This window comes from Panthera onca, chromosome A1 (genome assembly GCF_046562875.1).
Source record: "Panthera onca isolate mPanOnc1 chromosome A1, mPanOnc1 haplotype 2, whole genome shotgun sequence".
Taxonomy (NCBI): Eukaryota; Metazoa; Chordata; class Mammalia; order Carnivora; family Felidae; genus Panthera; species Panthera onca.
Window position 1 is genome coordinate 213,131,150 of NC_138339.1, and position 18,165 is coordinate 213,149,314.

At 39.2% G+C, this 18,165-nt stretch overlaps 1 protein-coding gene across 1 annotated transcript in view; it reads left to right on the top strand.

The window, feature by feature from the left end:
• The first annotated feature begins 403 nt into the window (after nt 1-403).
• DNAJC15 (DnaJ heat shock protein family (Hsp40) member C15) overlaps nt 404-18,165 on the top strand; it is a 68,505-nt gene continuing 50,743 nt past the window's right edge. Inside the window, exon 1 of the mRNA XM_060637108.2 lies at nt 404-558. Within this exon, the coding sequence (XP_060493091.1) occupies nt 454-558 (105 nt within the window). The 5' untranslated portion in view covers nt 404-453. The remainder of the gene's footprint in view (nt 559-18,165) is intronic.

Sequence of the window (18,165 nt, forward strand, 5' to 3'; positions counted from 1 at the left end):
GCGGGTGGGAAGAAAGGTCTGGTGTGGGTCAGAGACCTATAGGCATTGCAGTTGGAGCCTCCGGGTCTCCCTTGAATAGCAATTTGATGAGAATAACATCAGACCATAGGGCTTAAGTCCTGGCCCCTGGCAGGAAGGAGGGTTGGGGAAGAGCCAGCTCCACCACACAATGCCCAAGAGGCCCAACCTTGACTTTGGGCCTCCTAATCTCCGTCAAACAAAAACCCTACATGTCCTAGGGGGTCTCAGCTCGGAGTCTGACCCCAGGTTTCGCTGGGACGAAACGGTCCCAGCCTGGGTGAGAACGAGATCTTCTGGGGCCACGCCCTCCTTTGGGGCAGCGGGGGGCGGTGCCAACTAAACCCGCGAGTGAACCGCCCTAACTAGTTTGTCCCTGCGGCCGTCTCGTAGGCGACGCCCCGGCGCCCTGAGTCCTCCCCGCCTCCCATTGCCATGGCTGCCGGTGGCGGCGTCGCTCCTGCCGGCGAAGGTCTGCGTTACGCCGAGTATTCGCCGCCGGCGACCAAAAGGGCCGAAGCGGACATCGACCACGGACTGGTGAGTCCCGCCAGCCGTTCCCGCCCGTCTCCGGGCCTGCCTGCTGGCACCCCGCGGACTCCTGTAGGCCGTGCGTCACTCCTCACCCCTCTCTCCCTTCCGACGGTGGTAGTCCCGGCGTTCACGTCCTTGTCCCACCCCCTCTTTCGTGCGCCGAGCTGTGCTCCGTGCCGGGCGTGGACGAGTAGGCGTGTGTAGTCTCTGTTCCCTCAAGGAGCTTACAGTCTTGCGGGGAGATAGACCAGGAGACAGGCAGTTGCAGATACCGCGTGGTAAGTACGGTAGGATGGATTCGCCGATCACCTATCATCCTAGGTAGGATGGATTCACCTATCGCCTAGAGTGGACCCCACTCCAGCCTTGCGGGGGTAAGGGGTGAAGTCAGAGGAGGCTTCTTGGAGAAAGACGGTTAAAAACTAAGATCTGAAGAATGAGTGGCAGATAACTCAGCGAAAGGAAGAGGAAAAAGTGTTTCAGGCACCAGTAGTAGTGTCTACAGAGTCGTAAGCCAGAGAAACAGGGCCCAGTTGGAAATTCCAAGTGGTTTCTTCAGGCTAAAATGCAGAGCTGGGAAAAGTTAAGTGTCCAGTAGAAGCATAATGCAAGTCACATACAGATCTTTAAGTTTTCTGTAGCCATTTTTAAAACGTGAAAAACAGGTGAAGTTAATTTAATTATCTTTTTAATGTTTATTTTTGAGAGAGAGAGAGCGGGGGAGGGGCAGAGAGAGAGAGGGAGACACAGAATCGGAAGTAGGCTCAAGGCTGTGAGCTGTCAACACAGAGCCTGATATGGGGCTCGAACTCACAAACCGGGAGATCATGACCTGAGCGGAAGTCGGATGTTTAACCGACTGAGCTACCCAGGTGCCCCAGGTGAATTTAGTTTTAACAATGTATTTTATTTAGCCCCGTGTATCCACATTGATATTTTGAAATCCAGTGTGTATTTTACACTAATGGCACATCTTACCTGAGACTAGCCACGTTTCAAGCGCTCAGCCACATGTAGCTAGTGGCTACGTTATCAATCCGTGCAGTTGCCAGATATAAGTGGGGGCTAGAACATGCGAAGTATCTGATAAAACACGTGAACAAGTTAGGATATCCTGAGGGCAGTGATACCATTTTGATGAGCTTTAAGCAGAGAAGTGACAGGTTTGGCCGTTGTAGAGTTCTCTCAGGCTTTGTGTAAGAAGAGTGGAAGAAGTCTAGAAACATGGCTGTTTTGTTTTCTTTTTCACGTGGCATTCCATGCTGTGCCAGCCTGCCGTGATGTAGACCTTGCCTTTAGATGCACAGCACTTAACTGTCCCATACCATTTGTTGACTACTGTACTATGACATTTTTTATGTTGACCTGTCGTTTTCCGGTATTTTTCTAAGTTTCCTAAGAGCAGGGACTGGGGATTTTCTTCTAGTAACCGCTCACTTTGTGGGCACTCAGTTATCCTTACTTGATTAACTGATACATTTCTGGAGCGGTCAGATTGGGCTTGCCTGGGAAGGTTTCCGGAAGCAATGTGTTTTCATTCAACAGACACTTCTTGAACACTGCTAGGTGCCAGTTATTATTCTAAGGCCTTGGGATAGGTGAGTAAACAAAACAGGTGAAAGTTTGAAGTAGTAAGCTCTGAGCTCTTACTTGTTTGAGTCATTTCATACCAGAACCTTGGGAGGAAGGTTCTTTTTCTCATTTAAGAAATGAGGAGATTCAGAAAGTGGTAAGTAGGGGCGCCTGGGTGGCTCAGTCGGTTAAGCGTCCGACTTCAGCTCAGGTCATGATCTCATGGTTTGTGAGTTCGAGCCCCGCGTCGGGCTCTGTGCTGACAGCTCAGAGCCTGGAGCCTGCTTCAGATTCTGTGTCTGCCCCTCCCCTGCTCATGCTCTGTCTCTCTCTGTCTCAAAAATAAATAAAAACATTAAAAAAGTGGTAACTTACCCAAGGATCATTGTCATAATAAGTAAGGGGCAGACCTAGGATTCCCTCTACCCTTCCACTGTGACTTGCTGACTTCTTAGAAATAAGGCTTTTTGAGGGTAATATTCAGTCTGTGATGTAGACCGGGTAAGTTCTTAGGTAGAGGAATCTCTTTATGGAGAATTGTAGAAATCTCAGTACTGGACCGACTTGCAAGGCAGTTGGCAGCTCTGGTATTTTGAAGATAGAAGTAATATTGGTGATCTTTCACATCTGTAGGTACTTCATTTGGAGGAGGGTATGTGTAGAATTTAAGATATCAGTTAGATGTCTTCAGTAGTCCAGGCACATGAAGGCTAAAGTGTGGGCCAGTGATTCTAAAGTGATTCCTGTCCTACCTAGTGCCCCCTTTTTTATAATAAATATTTTGTAAAGTCTTCTGTAATATCCTAAAATGATCATCATAGACAATGAAATATACTCATAAAAATAACTTTTAAAAGTCAACGCAATGCAGGGCACCTGGGTGGCTCAGTTGGCTAAGTGGCGTCTGACTCTTGTTTTCAGATTAGGTCATGATTGCACGGGTTCGTGAGATCAAGCCCCGCTTGGGATTCGGTCTTCGCTCTCTCTCCTTCTCCTTTCCTCCCTCCCCGTCTCTCAAAATAAATCAATTAAAAAAAAAAAAACAACCAATGTAGTGCTTTAATTGAAACATAAAGGTGAAATATTTTATTAGAAAATAACAGGTTTGCTATTTAGGTATGTAAATGCTCAGACATGATTATATTAGAAGATAAAATGAAGTAATCAATTGCTGGCATATTGCAAAGAATCACTATGAATGTGACAACTATATATGCAGACTGATTTCACATGCATTCTGGCATTTCAGATACCGTAAGGGCCATCATCCTTGACAAACTGATTTTTCCCAAATTGTTAACAATGTTTGGTAAAATTTTGAACACAACAAAGTGGATGCTTCCCTCAATTTACATAAATAATAGTTGCACTTCTGAAAAATTTGGTCTTCTTTAAAATAGCACAAAAACGATATGTTTTATATATACTATATTATAAAAGTTTAGACTAAGATGATCATAAATAAACTTTTCACCTACTTAATGCCCAGCAGATCTTTTAAAATCCTGAGGGATGCAGACAGTTCTCTGTTATACAGGGTTGTCTTACACATTTTAGGACTTCTAGGATGAATAGTTCCCCATCCACCAAATACCCTCCGTCCTATCCAAATGATTGTGACAACCAAAAGGTCCTCACAGATTTTCAAAATGTCCCTAAGGATCTGTTCTGCTTCTGTTGGAATCATTGGTCCAGGTAGTGACCAATGATGTGTTCGAAGATAAGAGAACTGATAGTAATAATTTTGGGAGAGCTTGGAAGTACTGAAAGTGATGGGAAGCTGACAAAGAGTAAGTGTTAGGAAAAAAGAAACAACCCAGGAGTGGGACATATGGGTAATCTTAGGAAATAAAGTAGTAAAAAATAAAATATCAAGGAGTTGAAGAAGAAATTTTTTACATTGTTTCTTAAAAAGATCCAATTTATTTTAAAGTTGTTGAAATATACTAAAGCAGCTGTACATGTTAAATAACTCTTTCTCAGGTAAACTTCCCTTTAGAGACTAGGAATTAATGTGCAATAACCAGTTTAGGAGATTAAAAAGATAAAAATATAGGCAAAAATACCCATGTCATACCTTGAATAAAATAGTAGCTTAAAATTAATTCTTTAATAGAGGTCATGGTCAGATTTTGCTTTGTAGCAAAACTGATTCTTATGAAAAAGTAGAGAAGGAACTTGAATGTTAGGAAGAGAATATTACCAATTTTTAAAGCATTTTGAAAAAAACCCGGTTTGTATGAAATGATAGCCTTCAGTTTTCAGTACTTTCCCAAAAAGCGTAACTCCTAGTGTCAGGAGCATAGTGTAACATGTAATTAGCCACATACACATTTCAGTATAGGCCAGCTTGGAAACGAAAACCTATCAAACATGTAAGTCATTAACTACTTATTACCAAAACAAATCACTTCTAGTATTTTTCATCGCAATTTGATTAAAATGTTTACCTTGAAGCTTCCCTTTGAAGAAATCACATGACTTACATATTGTATATCCATATTTTTAATTTTATCTGATTTTTTCCCTCACTGTTATCATAAGCGGAGGTTAACTTTATATGATAAGAGGAGGCTGAAATCTAAGCTCCATGGGCAGGGACTTTGCTTGCTGTCTGTGTTTTTCCAGCATTTATAATGGTGCCTGATATGTGATAAGCTTTCCAAAAAGAAATTGCTGAATGAATAAATGTTATTCTGGAATGGGAAGGAATGGGAACTATTCTCTCAGTGAATGGAGTTAATACGAATTTCCACTTGTCTCACCACTGAGTCCTACAAACCAAAATACAAACTTCAGCTGCCTAAAATGTAGCTTATTATGTCCTCTCCCCATACGAGCTGATTCTCTTCTTTCCCCTATCGTGAACAATGCCATTATCATTTCTGGTTTCTTCTCTATCTCCAGGTTTCTTCTGTTAGTCCGTTATCCTGATCTCTGATTTCTTCCTCTGACCTTGCCACTGCTATTCTGTTAGTCTTTATCATCTCTCCCCTGGCCTATTGTAATAGCCTTTAAAAAACAGTCCTCTTGGCTTCTGGTACTTTATCCTTTTTAAACTTCACACTGCCATCAGTTATTTTTATAACCTTTTATAAGTGTACCATGGTCCAAACTTTCCTCAGGGTGGTATACAGGGCTTTCTATCAACTGACCCCCAAACAACTTACCCCAACCCTATTTTCCATTCCCCACACTGCACTGTACCCTGTGCTCTGACTTCACTTGTGGTTTTCTCCTGTCTGAAATTCTTTGCCTGGCAAACTCCTGTTCATTTTGTAAGACTCAGGTTACTGATGTGAAGCCTTGCCTGACTCAAGTTCCCTTTCCCTAGTAATGTTTCCTCTTGTGTACTTCCTCAGAAAGTTGTACAGTTTTTTGAAATATTTCATCTATCAAAATTATTCATCGTTGGGGTGCTAGGGTGGCTCAGTCAGTTAAGCATCTGACTCTTGATTTCGGCTCAGGTCATGACCTCACAGTTTGAGTTCAAGCCCTGTGTCGGACTCTATGCTGACAGTGCAGAGCCTGCTTGGGCTTCTCTCTCTCCCTCTCTTTCTATGCCCCTTCTCTCTGCATGTGCACTCTCTCTCTCAAAATACATAAATAAACTTTAAAAAGTTACTCATCTTTGTATAAGCACCCAGGCTGTGAAGTCTTCTGAGCAAGAACTTTTTTATGCTTCTGTGATTGCACTGTAATTGACCCAGGGTAGTCACTTAATTGTTTATTAAATAACAGCTATTAACTTTATTACTGTTGAGTGACTTAAACATGAATGTTTGATTCTGACATTGATGAATGTGTTTTTTCTGTAGGATTTCTCCTTTATGTTAGCCTCTGAGGGAGAACAGGAGTCTTTGTCGTACTTAGCACTGGGCCTGGTGCATGCTGAGTAAATGTTTGTATATGTATATGGTAAATGCTAAATAAATATTTGTGGTATGAGTGAATAGTCTCCATCTTTACTCTCTGCATCACCAGTTCTGCCTCTTTCTGAGGCAGAATGATTTTTTTCCTTCTTAATTTCCCACTGGTACAGCTGTTGTCTAACTTGAACTTAAGTGTTATAGTCTCCATAGAAGTTTCAGCATTTTATAACACTTTCAGGCAACTTATATTTATTGAGAAGGTTATTTACTGCTTATGCTGTTTTGGAAGAATAAAATGCCTTAGGGAATTAGTAAACAAATTTGATGCTCTTTTTCCCCTCCCCCAGCAGTGGCAGCTGTGATGGAGTGAGCTGTTTTCCCAATTTTCAGAAATACTTGGATTCATAGTAGTGGAACATTTAATTTTTTTGGTTTGTTTGTTTTTTTTGTTTTTTTATGGTGAAGATTTGAAATTAGGTGACAGTAACAGATACCAGACTTGACCCACTTGTTGATTTGCTGGTGTTTAAATAGTGCTTCTCCTTTTTGAAATATGTCTTTTAAACTAAGATTAGATAGCCTTCATAGGCAGGGACCAAGTTTTAAGGATCCTCATTCTCTCAGCTCTCAACATAGTACCAGTAACCTGGTTACTGCTCCATGAATTTTTATTGAATGTTTAAATTAGCAATTGAATGAAAACAACTGGATAGGAAAAAAATAGAAGATGAGAGAAATGTTTTATAGAATTATGAACTGATAGCCCTAAGGAATAAAAAAGAATAAGATAAATGAGACTCTCTTGTTTCACTTTTTAATGGTAAAGAGAGGGCTAAAATATAAGTAATAGTATGTGTAGTCAGAGTATACATAATACTCTGACTTCTGATGTGCTTTTCCAGGTTTTGCTTTTATTTTATTTTATTTATTTATTTATTTATTTTATTTTATTTTATTATTTTATTTATTTATATTTATATTTTTTTATTTTTATATTTTTTAATATTTTATTATTAAAAGAAATAAATTATTTTATATTTTATTTTATATTTATTTTATATATTTTTATTTATTTATAATATTATTTTATTATATTTTATTATTTATTTATTTTATTGCTTATTACCTCCAATAACACAGTCTCCAACTCTGTTTTTAAAGTTTGTCAATTCAGTTTAATTAAAAAAATTTTGGGGGCGCCTGGGTGGCTCAGTCAGTTAAGCGTCCGACTTCAGCTCAGGTCACGATCTCGCGGTCCGTGAGTTCGAGCCCCGCGTCGGGCTCTGGGCTGACGGCTCAGAGTCTGGAGCCTGCTTCCCATTCTGTCTCTCCCTCTCTCTCTGCCCCTCGCCCGTTCATGCTCTGTCTCTCTCTGTCTCAAAAATAAATAAACGTTAAAAAAAAATTAAAAAAAAATTTTTTTTGAACACCAAATATATGGAAGCTATATACTAGATGTCTGTGGGGAGGATATGGATAAACCAGGATTGCCACTCTCAAGGACGGATGTCAGCAAATTTATTTTGTAGAGGGCTAAGTAGTATTTTAGGCTTTGCAGCCATAGGGTTGCTACTACACTACAGAACTCTGCCATTGTAAAGCCAAAAGTAGCCATAGATAATCCATAAATATGGCTGTATTCCAAAAAATATTTATTCCAATAAAACTTTATTTATCCAACAAAATAGTTGGAGGGCCGCATTTGGCCTGTGGGCTTTAAGTTTGCCTGTCACTGCTCGAGAAGGTAAATTGGATCAAATTTAAATACCTAATGCAAGACCGATTCTATTAAGTGCTGTCCTACTTTAAACCTCCTAGAAGAGAAAACATGGGCAGCAATTTCTTTGATATTGGCCTTAGCAACATGTTTTAGATATGTCTTTTCGGGCAAGAGAGACAAAAGCAAAACTACCTAAATGTGAGATATGGAGTCCCATTTTATTAGGTAAAGTACTGAGGCTAAATGCTGTAGTAAGTACAAAGATGAATCAAACATGGGTTTCTCCTCAAGAGCCTTGAAAAATATCTCATTTTTCGAGAGAAGCTAGAAAGAGAGAAAACCAACTGTAGCTTATATTAAGGGGGAAAAAATAAGGGAAAATATGTTGGGATAAGATTGTGGATATACCTGAGTGGCACGTTAAGGAACGAGTACCTTATCTATAGGCTGTTGCAGTTTTGTAGGAGCTGTGTGATCAGTAGTGGGCTTCAGGAAGATAAAGCCTAGGGCATTGTTCAAGAAGGGTAGAGGATAGAGAAGCAGAAGAGGGCAAGACCAGTTAAGATTGTATTACAGTGGACAGTCCTCTGGAGTCTAGAAGCCATAATGGCAGCTGTAATAGTGGTGGTAGCTAAATGTTTTGTACCAGGCATTAGGCTAGTTCTTTAAATGCATGAAGTAATTTAGTCCATGTAATAACCCTGTGAAACGTAGATACTGTTATAATCCCCCACTGATGGATGAACGAATCAAAGCTTAAAGCAGTGAAATAATTTGCCCAGGACCACACAGTTGATGTGTGGATGAGCTCCAAAGGTGTTCTGCTTTCTTTTCTTTCTTTTTTTTTTTTTTAGTTTTTTTTCTTTTAATGTTTATTTATTTTTGAGAGAGAGCCAGAGCATGAGCAGGAGGGGGGCAGAGAGCGAGGGAGACACAGAATCCGAAGCAGTCTCCAGGCTCTGAGCTGTCAGCATGGAGCCCGACATGAGGCTCGAACTCACGAGCTGCAAGACCATGACATGAGCCGAAGTCGGTCGCTTAACCAACTGAGCCACCCAGGCACCCCGGAATTCTGTTTTCTTTACTCTGCTTTTACTCAAAATATATTCCATCTCCATTGCCCTTCAACCTGTCTGTGTCCTCAAGGTCTAACTAGGAAAACAGACACATTTAAATTATGTAAAACAAAGGGAATGTAGAGAGTTGGTTTTACAGGTGAAGGAGTTGTTGAGAAGATGGGATTGTGAGGCAGTGCAGAGGCTGAGAACAGGAAAAAGCCACTAGCTCTCTCCGGCTGCAGGGTCAAAAGGAAGAGGTGTTTTCATAACCACTGTTCTGTAACTAGACTGTGGGGGTCTGTGCAGGAGGGAGCTGGAGCCTCGGGACGCTGCTGCTGTGAGAGCTGCTACAAGGCAGAGGAAAGGGGAGACGTACCGTGGACTTCCCTTTTTTCCCACCCTCCTGTCTCCCACCATTGAGCCCCATTCATCAGACTCAACTGGAGCCAGGTGACACAGGAGCCTGCAGGACTCAGCTCTCCTCCCAAAAGAACAGAGTAGGGAAAAGCCGGGAAATGGATCAGTGAATGCAAACAGGTCTGGGACCAACACACTTACTTTTATCTATTTTCAGCTGTAAGATGATTTGAATTTCACAGATGTGAGAAATTTGAAAGCATAGTCTCCTACAAGCAGTGTTACCAAACACTAGTTTATAAATGGTGTGTATTCCCTTAGCCCACAGGTCTATGTAACTCACAGCGTAAGACAGAGTATTTCAGGAACTCCATTTTCACTGTCTTATGTGCTCTGAATGTTATCTAAATGCTGTTAGGGATTCAATAAACATTATTAGCTTTCGTGAAAATCTAATCACATATAACATTTTTTTTCTTTTAAAATTAGATGTTTTTTCAACTACAGTTTTAGATTTACAGAAAAGTGAGAAGAGAGCACGCAGAATCTCCATGTACCCACACTCAGTTTCCCCTTTTAACATCTTGTGTTAGTATGGTACATTTCTTATAATTAACAAACAATTGTTGCTTCATACATTATTAACCAGAGTCCCTACTTTATTCAGAATCTCTTGGTTTTTACCTACAGCCCTTCTAATGTATTCCAGGATCTCATCCAGGAGATCACATTACATATAGTTTTCATGTCTCTTTTGGCTCCTCTTGGCCGACAGTTTCTCAGACTTGCCTTGTTTTTGATGCGCCTGACAGATTTGAGGAATGCTATTCCGATATTTTGTAGTGCCTCTCCACTGGAATTTGTCCATATGGAAGGCACGTACTAGAAACATAATTTCTCACTATTTAGGTTCTCCTTGAACTAATCTGATGACGTAGCATTTGTCTGGTTTCTCCACTGTAAAGTTAGCTGTTTTTTCCCCTTTCCCTTTCCCTACTGTACTTTTTGAAAGGAAGTCACTATGTATGGCGTACATTTAAGGAGTAGGGAGTTATGCTTCCCCTCCTTGAGGGTGGAGTTCTTTATGAAAGTATTTGGAATTTTTCTGCACAGGAGATTTGTCTCTTCTCCCCCATTTATTTATTTATTCCATCATGTATTTATATTGGCCTGGATTCATGGATATTTATACTTTGGGTTATAACAGTATTGTTTATTTTGTTGTTTAAATTATTCTTCCTTCGGCCTTGGTATCTCTTTCAGTTGGTTCCCATATACCTTTGACATACCCCATTATTGTGGAGTTTTTTTGAGCACTTCCTTACTTCTGGCACTATAAGGCGTTCTAGGCTTATTTTGTATATTTCTTGCTCCTGTCCTAGAATCAGCCATTTCTCTAAGAAGCCTTGTGTGTATAACATTTTATCTCATGGGAAACTTCATTCTGGGTCACAACTCTGGATCCTAATAGTTTCATTTTTATCCTCTTACCCAACTTGTCCCCATTTTCCTTATCTTCCTCTTGTGTAGCTGATGAAGTATGATACTAAAAGATTTCCTTGTCTTGGAGTAAGTGGCTTTGCTTTTAGTCCACTAGCGAATGTGGCATTTCTCCTACAGCTTCAGCAATGCACTTTTTTGTTTTGTTGGTTTGGCTTTATTTTTGTTTTTCAATATCTGCCAACAGAGAGTGTCAGGGGATTGTGAAATCAGAGAGAGAGAGAGAGAGAGAGAGAGAGAGAGATTCATCAATTGTTCTGTATTTATCATTATATTTCAAGTTTGTTATAGTTTTACCAGGTCAGTGAACAGAAGTGCCTATGTCCAGGGATGTGGTAAAATATCACATATTCCTCTAAGTAATTTATTATGGTCTTCCAGAGAATAATTCCACTTCCTTTTGGTATCTCTGGAATTTCACAATAACTATCATCACCATCACAACTGAAAAAATAGTTTTGGGGGTGCCTGGGTGGCTCAGTCGGTTAAAACGTCCGACTTCAGCTCAGGTCATACTCTCCTGGTTTGTTAGTTCGAGCCCACATCCGACTTCTGCTGTCAGCGCACGGCCCACTTTGGATCTTCTGTCCTCCTCTCTCTACCCTTTCCCCCGTCATGCTGTCTCTCTCCCTCAAAAATAAATAAACATTAAAAAATTAGTTTTGTATAGCAGGCATATAGAACTGAGGAGATAAGAACTAAGCCAGCCATGAAATCAGTTACAGATGGTACTACAAACAGCACTTTTCCCCTCAAATACTGCCTACATACAATGATGTTACAGTTTTATTCACCAAAAACTTTATTACTATATAGTATTTAATAGTATTTCTAAATATATGGTTTTTGTAAAATTAGTAGATTTTTAAAGAGTAGATTTATTTATTTATTTTTTTTAGAGAGAGAACATGAGCAGGGGAGAGGGACAGAGGGAGGGAGGGAGAGAGAGAGAGAGAGAATCTTTTATTTTTATTTATTTTTTTATTTTAAAGAGAGAGCATGCAAGTAGGGGAGAGGGGCAGATGGAGAGAGAGAATCTTAAGCAGGCTCCACACTCAGCATGGAGTCTGATGCAGGGCTCGATCCTACAACCCTGCAATCATGACCTGAGCTGAAATCAAGAGTCAGACACTCAACTGACACCCCTTTTCCAATGTGTGGCTTGAACTCATGACCCTGAGATCAAGACCTGAGCTGAGATCAAGAGTCGGACGCTTAAGCGACTGAGCCACCCAGGCACCCCTGTGAAGAATTTTAAATAGAAGTTTTAAAAAAGGCTCTGAATTGATACCCAGTTTGTATATTCCTTTAACTGATTCAGGGTAGCCCGTTTCAGCCTTTCCCTCCATTCTAGAAAACTTGTACTATTCTATTTAAACTACATGGAATATCATGTAGTTTAGAACTGTTGACTCATTCATTCTCATTTCTAAGTGTCAACACATCTATTTCTTTTTTTTTAATTTTTAAAAAATATTTATTTTTGAGAGAGAGAGACAGAGAGAGAGAGAGAGAGAGAGAGAGAGAAGGGTAGGGGCAGAGAGAGAGGGAGACACAGAATCTGAAGCAGGCTCCAGGCTGTGAGCTGTCAGCACAGAGCCCAATGCAGGGCTTGAACTCAAAAACCGTGAGATCATGACCTGAGCTAAAGTTGGATGCTTAACCAACGGAGCCACCCAGGTGCCCCTAACACATCTATTTCTGATACTAAAGTTGTCTATATTGGTATCATAGAGTTTTTGACTCAGATTTTGTAGAGGATTACTTTTTCACTTTTGTGGGCGCCTGGGTGGTTCAGTTGTTAAGCATCCGACTTCAGCTCAGGTCATGATCTCATATTTCGTGAGTTTGAGCCCTGTGTTGGGCTCTGTGCTAACAGCTCAGAGCCTGGAGCTTGCTTCGGATTCTGTGTCTCCCTCTCTCTCTGTCCCACCCCCACTCACACTCTGTCTCTCTCTCTCAAAAATAAACATTAAAAATAAATAAAGGAGTTTTTTTTTTTTTAATTCACTTTTGGCCAGTACAAGTTTTTTCCAGATTTGTTTGCCCCAAAACACTGCCTCTTAATCTTTTCAAATGTAAGTTCTTTTATAAAATGAAAAATTTCATACCTGTCTCCTCCTGCTTCCATAATATTAGTAATATTTTCTATTTTTATTCATTGCGTGTATGAAAAGAAGATAAAACTGTATGATATGCATGAATGTACTGAGTGCATGATGTGCATGCAAATGGTTAAGGAGGAAGTAAACTAACAGTTAATGTCTGCTAAGTACCAAACACTGTGATTACATTGTCCCATTTCTCATCTTAACCCTGTGAAGTTAGATGCTTCTTTTCTTACATATAAGAAAACCGAGGACCAAAGAGTTCTCAAGGTCATATAGCTAGTAAGTGGCAGGACTAGAACATGAAACCAATTTTGACTTTGGAAGTCCTTGACTTTTTCACTAAATTATATTGCTGCTTCGTCATTTAGATATCGGAAATTGATGAAATCCAGCTCCAAGAAATGATTTATAGCCCTGATATTTGTGGTAATTTTCAGAGTCTTCAGATGCTTCAAGATAGTTTAAAATTCTTAAACCTTGAAGCAGAGTTAATTTTATCTCACCTTAACTCAGAAAGGAAGAAAAGAATACTGTGTAATGAAATTTAAGCTGTGAGTATTACCACTCTAAGAAATTGTTGCCTAAAGTAAAATAGGTTCTTGTAAGGGAGTAAAAGTAGCTTTTAGAAAGTGGCATGATTTGCCAAGCAAGAAGAATAAGCAAAGCTACAGAGTGTTGCAGGTAAGGTGTACATCAGATGTAATCTAAGAGAGTTTTTAGGGAGTACTTGCCCAGGGCCTCTAAAGTCAGCGTAATAAAAGCTTGTAGGAGTACATGATAGAGAAGAGGCCAGCTAGAGATTCAGCAAGATCATTCTTATGCTCAGGGTGCAAACTTAAGTGCAAGGATAAAAAGGGAGATGCCAGAGATCAGTGCATTTGTTTTTATTGGAGAGTGCCAGGAAGAATTTGTTTTTAAAGTTTATTTGTAAGTAGATAGGTCAGTGCATGTTTCACATATGCACTAATTTATTTAATTATCCCCTGTTGTTGGGTATTCTAATTGTTTCCAACTTTTTATATTATGAATAGTGCAGTTATAAATATTCTCATATATAAGCTTTTATGCACCTCTCTGATTATTTTCTTAGTGTAATTTTTTCTAATTGTAGTTACTGAGCCTAGTGTCTTGCATATATTTAAGGATGTTGATTCCTATGCTGAAATTACTTTCAAGACAGATTGTCCCAATTTGCATTCCCAGCATCAGTTCATGAGATTGTTCATTGAGTTACTCCCTCAACAACTTGTAAGACTTTCAGTTGTTGGCTAAATTGTGTGCCTTTCGTTAGTACTGGTCTTTATACTGAAAGAATGACAGAGTGCCACATGTTCCCATCCAGAAGAAAAGTTGAAGGAAATATGAGTAATTCCACTTATTGGCTTATTGAAGTGGTCAGTTTTATCCGCTTCCATACTTAAAAACTGAATGATTTTATATTAAATGTGAGAGTATTGAAAATACAACTTATTGGGAGTGGGTGAGGGAATATAAAATTTTGTGAAAAAATAGGGAATTATGAGGAGTAAGGGCATCAAGGACTGGTGCTAGAATCTAGTTTGGCATGAAATAATTAAATGACATTATGTTCTCTAGGTCATTAAAAAACTAATAAATAGGATAAGACATTATAAGGTGTTTGTGAATGGGTGTTGAAGTCAGATAGGGATGTTTCATTGCCTATCAGCTCACACTGGAAAGATTGACGAATTTTTATAATCTTTTAAAAGAGCATGGCAATAATTTAAATTTTTTTTAATGTTTATTATTTATTTTTGGGAGAAATAGAGAGACAGAGTGCCAACAGGAGAGGGGCAGAGAGAAAGGGAGACACAGAATCCGAAGCAGGCATCAGGCTCTGAGTTATCAGCACAGAGCCCAAGGCGGGGGTCGAACCCATGAAACACGAGCCGAAGTTGGATGCTTAACCGACTGAGCCACGCAGGTGCCCCATTTTTAAAAAAAAAAATTTTTAATGTTTATTTTTGAGAGAGATAGAGTGCAAGCAGGAGAGGGCATGGCAATAATTTTAAATTGTTGCTTGAAGACATAGGGTCTGGTCTGGAATTAGGATACTTGTATTTTAGTCTAGGTGCAGACACTAATGACCAATGCTAAACCTTGGACAAGGAATGTCACTTTTTAGGACATCAGTGTCTTCCTCTATAAAATGTGGGTTTTTCTATGCTAGATGTTTTCTGTAATTCCTTTCAGCTCTATGATTGTGACACTGACTTACTGTATTAGTCAGAAACGACAACAAAACATTGGACACCCTATGGAAGCTGTTGGAAATAAAGCAAAACAGAAACATATCTTTTTGTATAAAAGTATGGTGTCTCTATATCTAGAATAATTTGTGTATTTCTGCTTGTACCTTTTAAAACAGTCAAATAGAAATGGAAATTTTCCAGGGGTGCCTGGGTGGCTCAGTGAGTAAAGTGTCTGACTTCGGCTCAGGTCATGATCTTACAGTTTGTGGGTTTGAGCCCCACATCAGGTTCTGGGCTGACAGCTCAGAGCCTGGAAGCTGCTTCAGATTCTGTGTCTTCTCTCTCTCTGCCCGTCCCCCACTTGTGCTCTCTCTTGCTCTCAAAAATAAATAATAAGCATGAAAAAAACATTTTGATTTTTTTCCTTTTTAAATATTTATTTATTTGTTTATTTATTTATTTTCAATATATGAAATTTATTGTCAAATTGATTTCCATACAACACCCGGTGCTCATCCCAAAAGGTGCCCTCCTCAATACCTATTACCCACCCTCCCCTCCCTCCCACCCCCCATCAACCCTCAGTTTGTTCTCAGTTGAAAAACACATTTTTAAAGAGAAATGGAAACTTTCCAGAAAGAGATGTATTGAGGGGAGAAGTATGTATTGAGTGTGGAGGTGTGGGGAAGGGAAAGCTCATTTGAAGAAAGGCGAAATTTGTTTAGAACTGTAATTCAAGGATAGTTTAGAACTCTTAATTCAGGACATCACTGGACATGGAAATAGTTTAATAAAAGTACAGTAATAAAATGGTAAAGGATATCCATTGGGTAAAAAAGTCTCTTTCCTCCAAATTTTGGAAAACAGAACTGAGGATACTCCTTAAACATAAAAGAGATCAATTTAGGGCCAGCAAATTAAATAGCAGTGATGAACAAGTTAAAGTAACTCTTAGACCTAAATGAACCTTGAAGTGCCCAGAAGACCCAGCTTTTGAGAAGAGGTATATCTGAAGCTTCAGATCAAAGAACACATTTCAGAAGTTGTATTTATAGATTTGATGTGTTTAACATCAAGAGCTACAAAGGAAGAATACAGAGCCTATGATAGTTACTACTTTTTAATAGGTATTTTCCAAATGCTGTGGTTATTTTTCAGTATCATTCTGAGTTAGCTTTCTGATCAGAATTTTGCTTCAAAAATCTTGTCTGTTTTTGGTCTGTCTGCTTAATCTTGAGATGATTCCGTATTGTTAAATAGATGGAAGGTTGACTTTATGTTTTATGAGTTGTCTGATCTAATCTGTTTAAAATATTCCATAGGTAACTAGTCTAATCTGTATTTAACATTTTATAGATTTTTAATATATTCTATAGATGATCCCTGCCCTCTATCACACATACACATTCACTTGGGATGACCAAAGGTCACAATGAGTTAAGGGCAGAACCCTAGTCAGAAGTCAGGTTTCCCAGCTTCTAACCTTTATTTTGTCCCTATACCTTCCCTTTTTCCTCTTTGGCCTAACCTTGACTGTGTCCTTCAGCTTTATCTGGACTCTTCTCAGAAGCCATCTATTGCCCAGAAGCAGAGGACTCAATCAGCTGGCCATCTGTCTGTCGAACCATCTGTCCCCATATACATCCATCCTGTCAACTACTAGCTTATTTAGCCCATAATATATTTTGGGAATATAAAGATGAATAAAGCCTACTTTTTGTTCTCTAGAGGCTCATGATTTAGTAAGGGAGACAATTCTGGGATCACAATGGAGAAATAAACTGGGAGATAGGTGGTATTGATGTTGGAATAGGGGAGATTCCAATGACATTGATTTCTTTCATATTTGAGAGTTTACTTGATCTTGCTGCCTGTCTAGAGTAGTTCCATTTTTCTTCTTTCCTGTTTAGTAGCTGAAAAGCCGTGTTCGCAACACTCTTCTCTGTTAGGGATAAGGATTGATCATATCACCTTTTCGTGAAGGGTGGTGACATAGAAGGGCAGGGACTAGTGGAGTCAGTGAGGGTAGTGGGGATATGACTCAGGTACCTCTGCTCCCTTGCTCACAGCCAGCAGCTTCAGAGGAGAGAGAACTTATTTTGATAAAAAGTGCCGTGTTCCGGATACAGGGTTGGGACCAGTTCCTACGGAAAATGTGTAAGAGTAGGTACAGGTTTCTTATTGGCAGCCTCTGTCAAATATCTGCAAAAGCCCTCTTTCAGCCTCTCAATTCCATTGCTCCTTACTACATCAACGAAAATGAAATAAAGATATTAAAATGAAGTCTTCCCCTCTCAAGTTATATCTAGTGTTAAAGTGAAAGTTTTCACAAAATTTCTAATTCCAATTACTATATGATTATAATTTTATACGCATAGAATAGTTTTTAGTTAGTGCATCCTTGTTCCAAAATTTACTGATGAACTGTGTTAACACTAGCAAAGTATGTGTACTGGATTATTCTTAGCGCTCTGGTTATCTCAGTATAATCGTATAAAGTGGTGGATCTTAACTTCGATGTTCCCACATATTAATATAGCAACACGAGAAAATGGATGGGGTTTACAACCGTGTGCTTTTGCAAGTAGCCTAGAGCATGCTTTATATGTGGTCCGTAATCTGACTTAAAATCTGAGCCTAAGAATGAAAGTGTCCAATATGTCAACTTTTGAGAATCATTGACAACTAGTATTAGCATACCTTTATTATCCAAGAAGTATTTCTAGCTAAAAATCTAGTAAGTTTTAAAAGGAATTAAATATGCTTATGGATAAATAAAATAATGAAAGCAAACTAGTAAAATTTGAAGGCATGCATGGTTTAAGATTGTGAATCAGTTTGTAACCTTTGTGAGGTCATCTTACTGATCTGTTTCTCTATCCCTACTGCAGTGTCTGGTCTGTAGTAGGCACCCAGATTAAATGTTTAAATGTTGATTTAATTAGTGAATAATATATGAATCAAGGGCATATGCCTAAAAGCTTTATTTTCTGGTCCTAAAGCAGAAATCTGTATCAGTCAGGATTTTCCAGAAAACAGAACCAAGTAGTATGTATTATTTATCTATTTATTTTGATGATTTGGCTTAAATAGTTATGTGGACTGGCAAGTCTAAAATTTGTAGGGCGGGCCTGCAGGCTGGAAACTTTCAGACAGCAGCTTATTCTTGAGGCAGAATTTCTGCTTCCTTAGGGAAACTTCGGTTTTGTT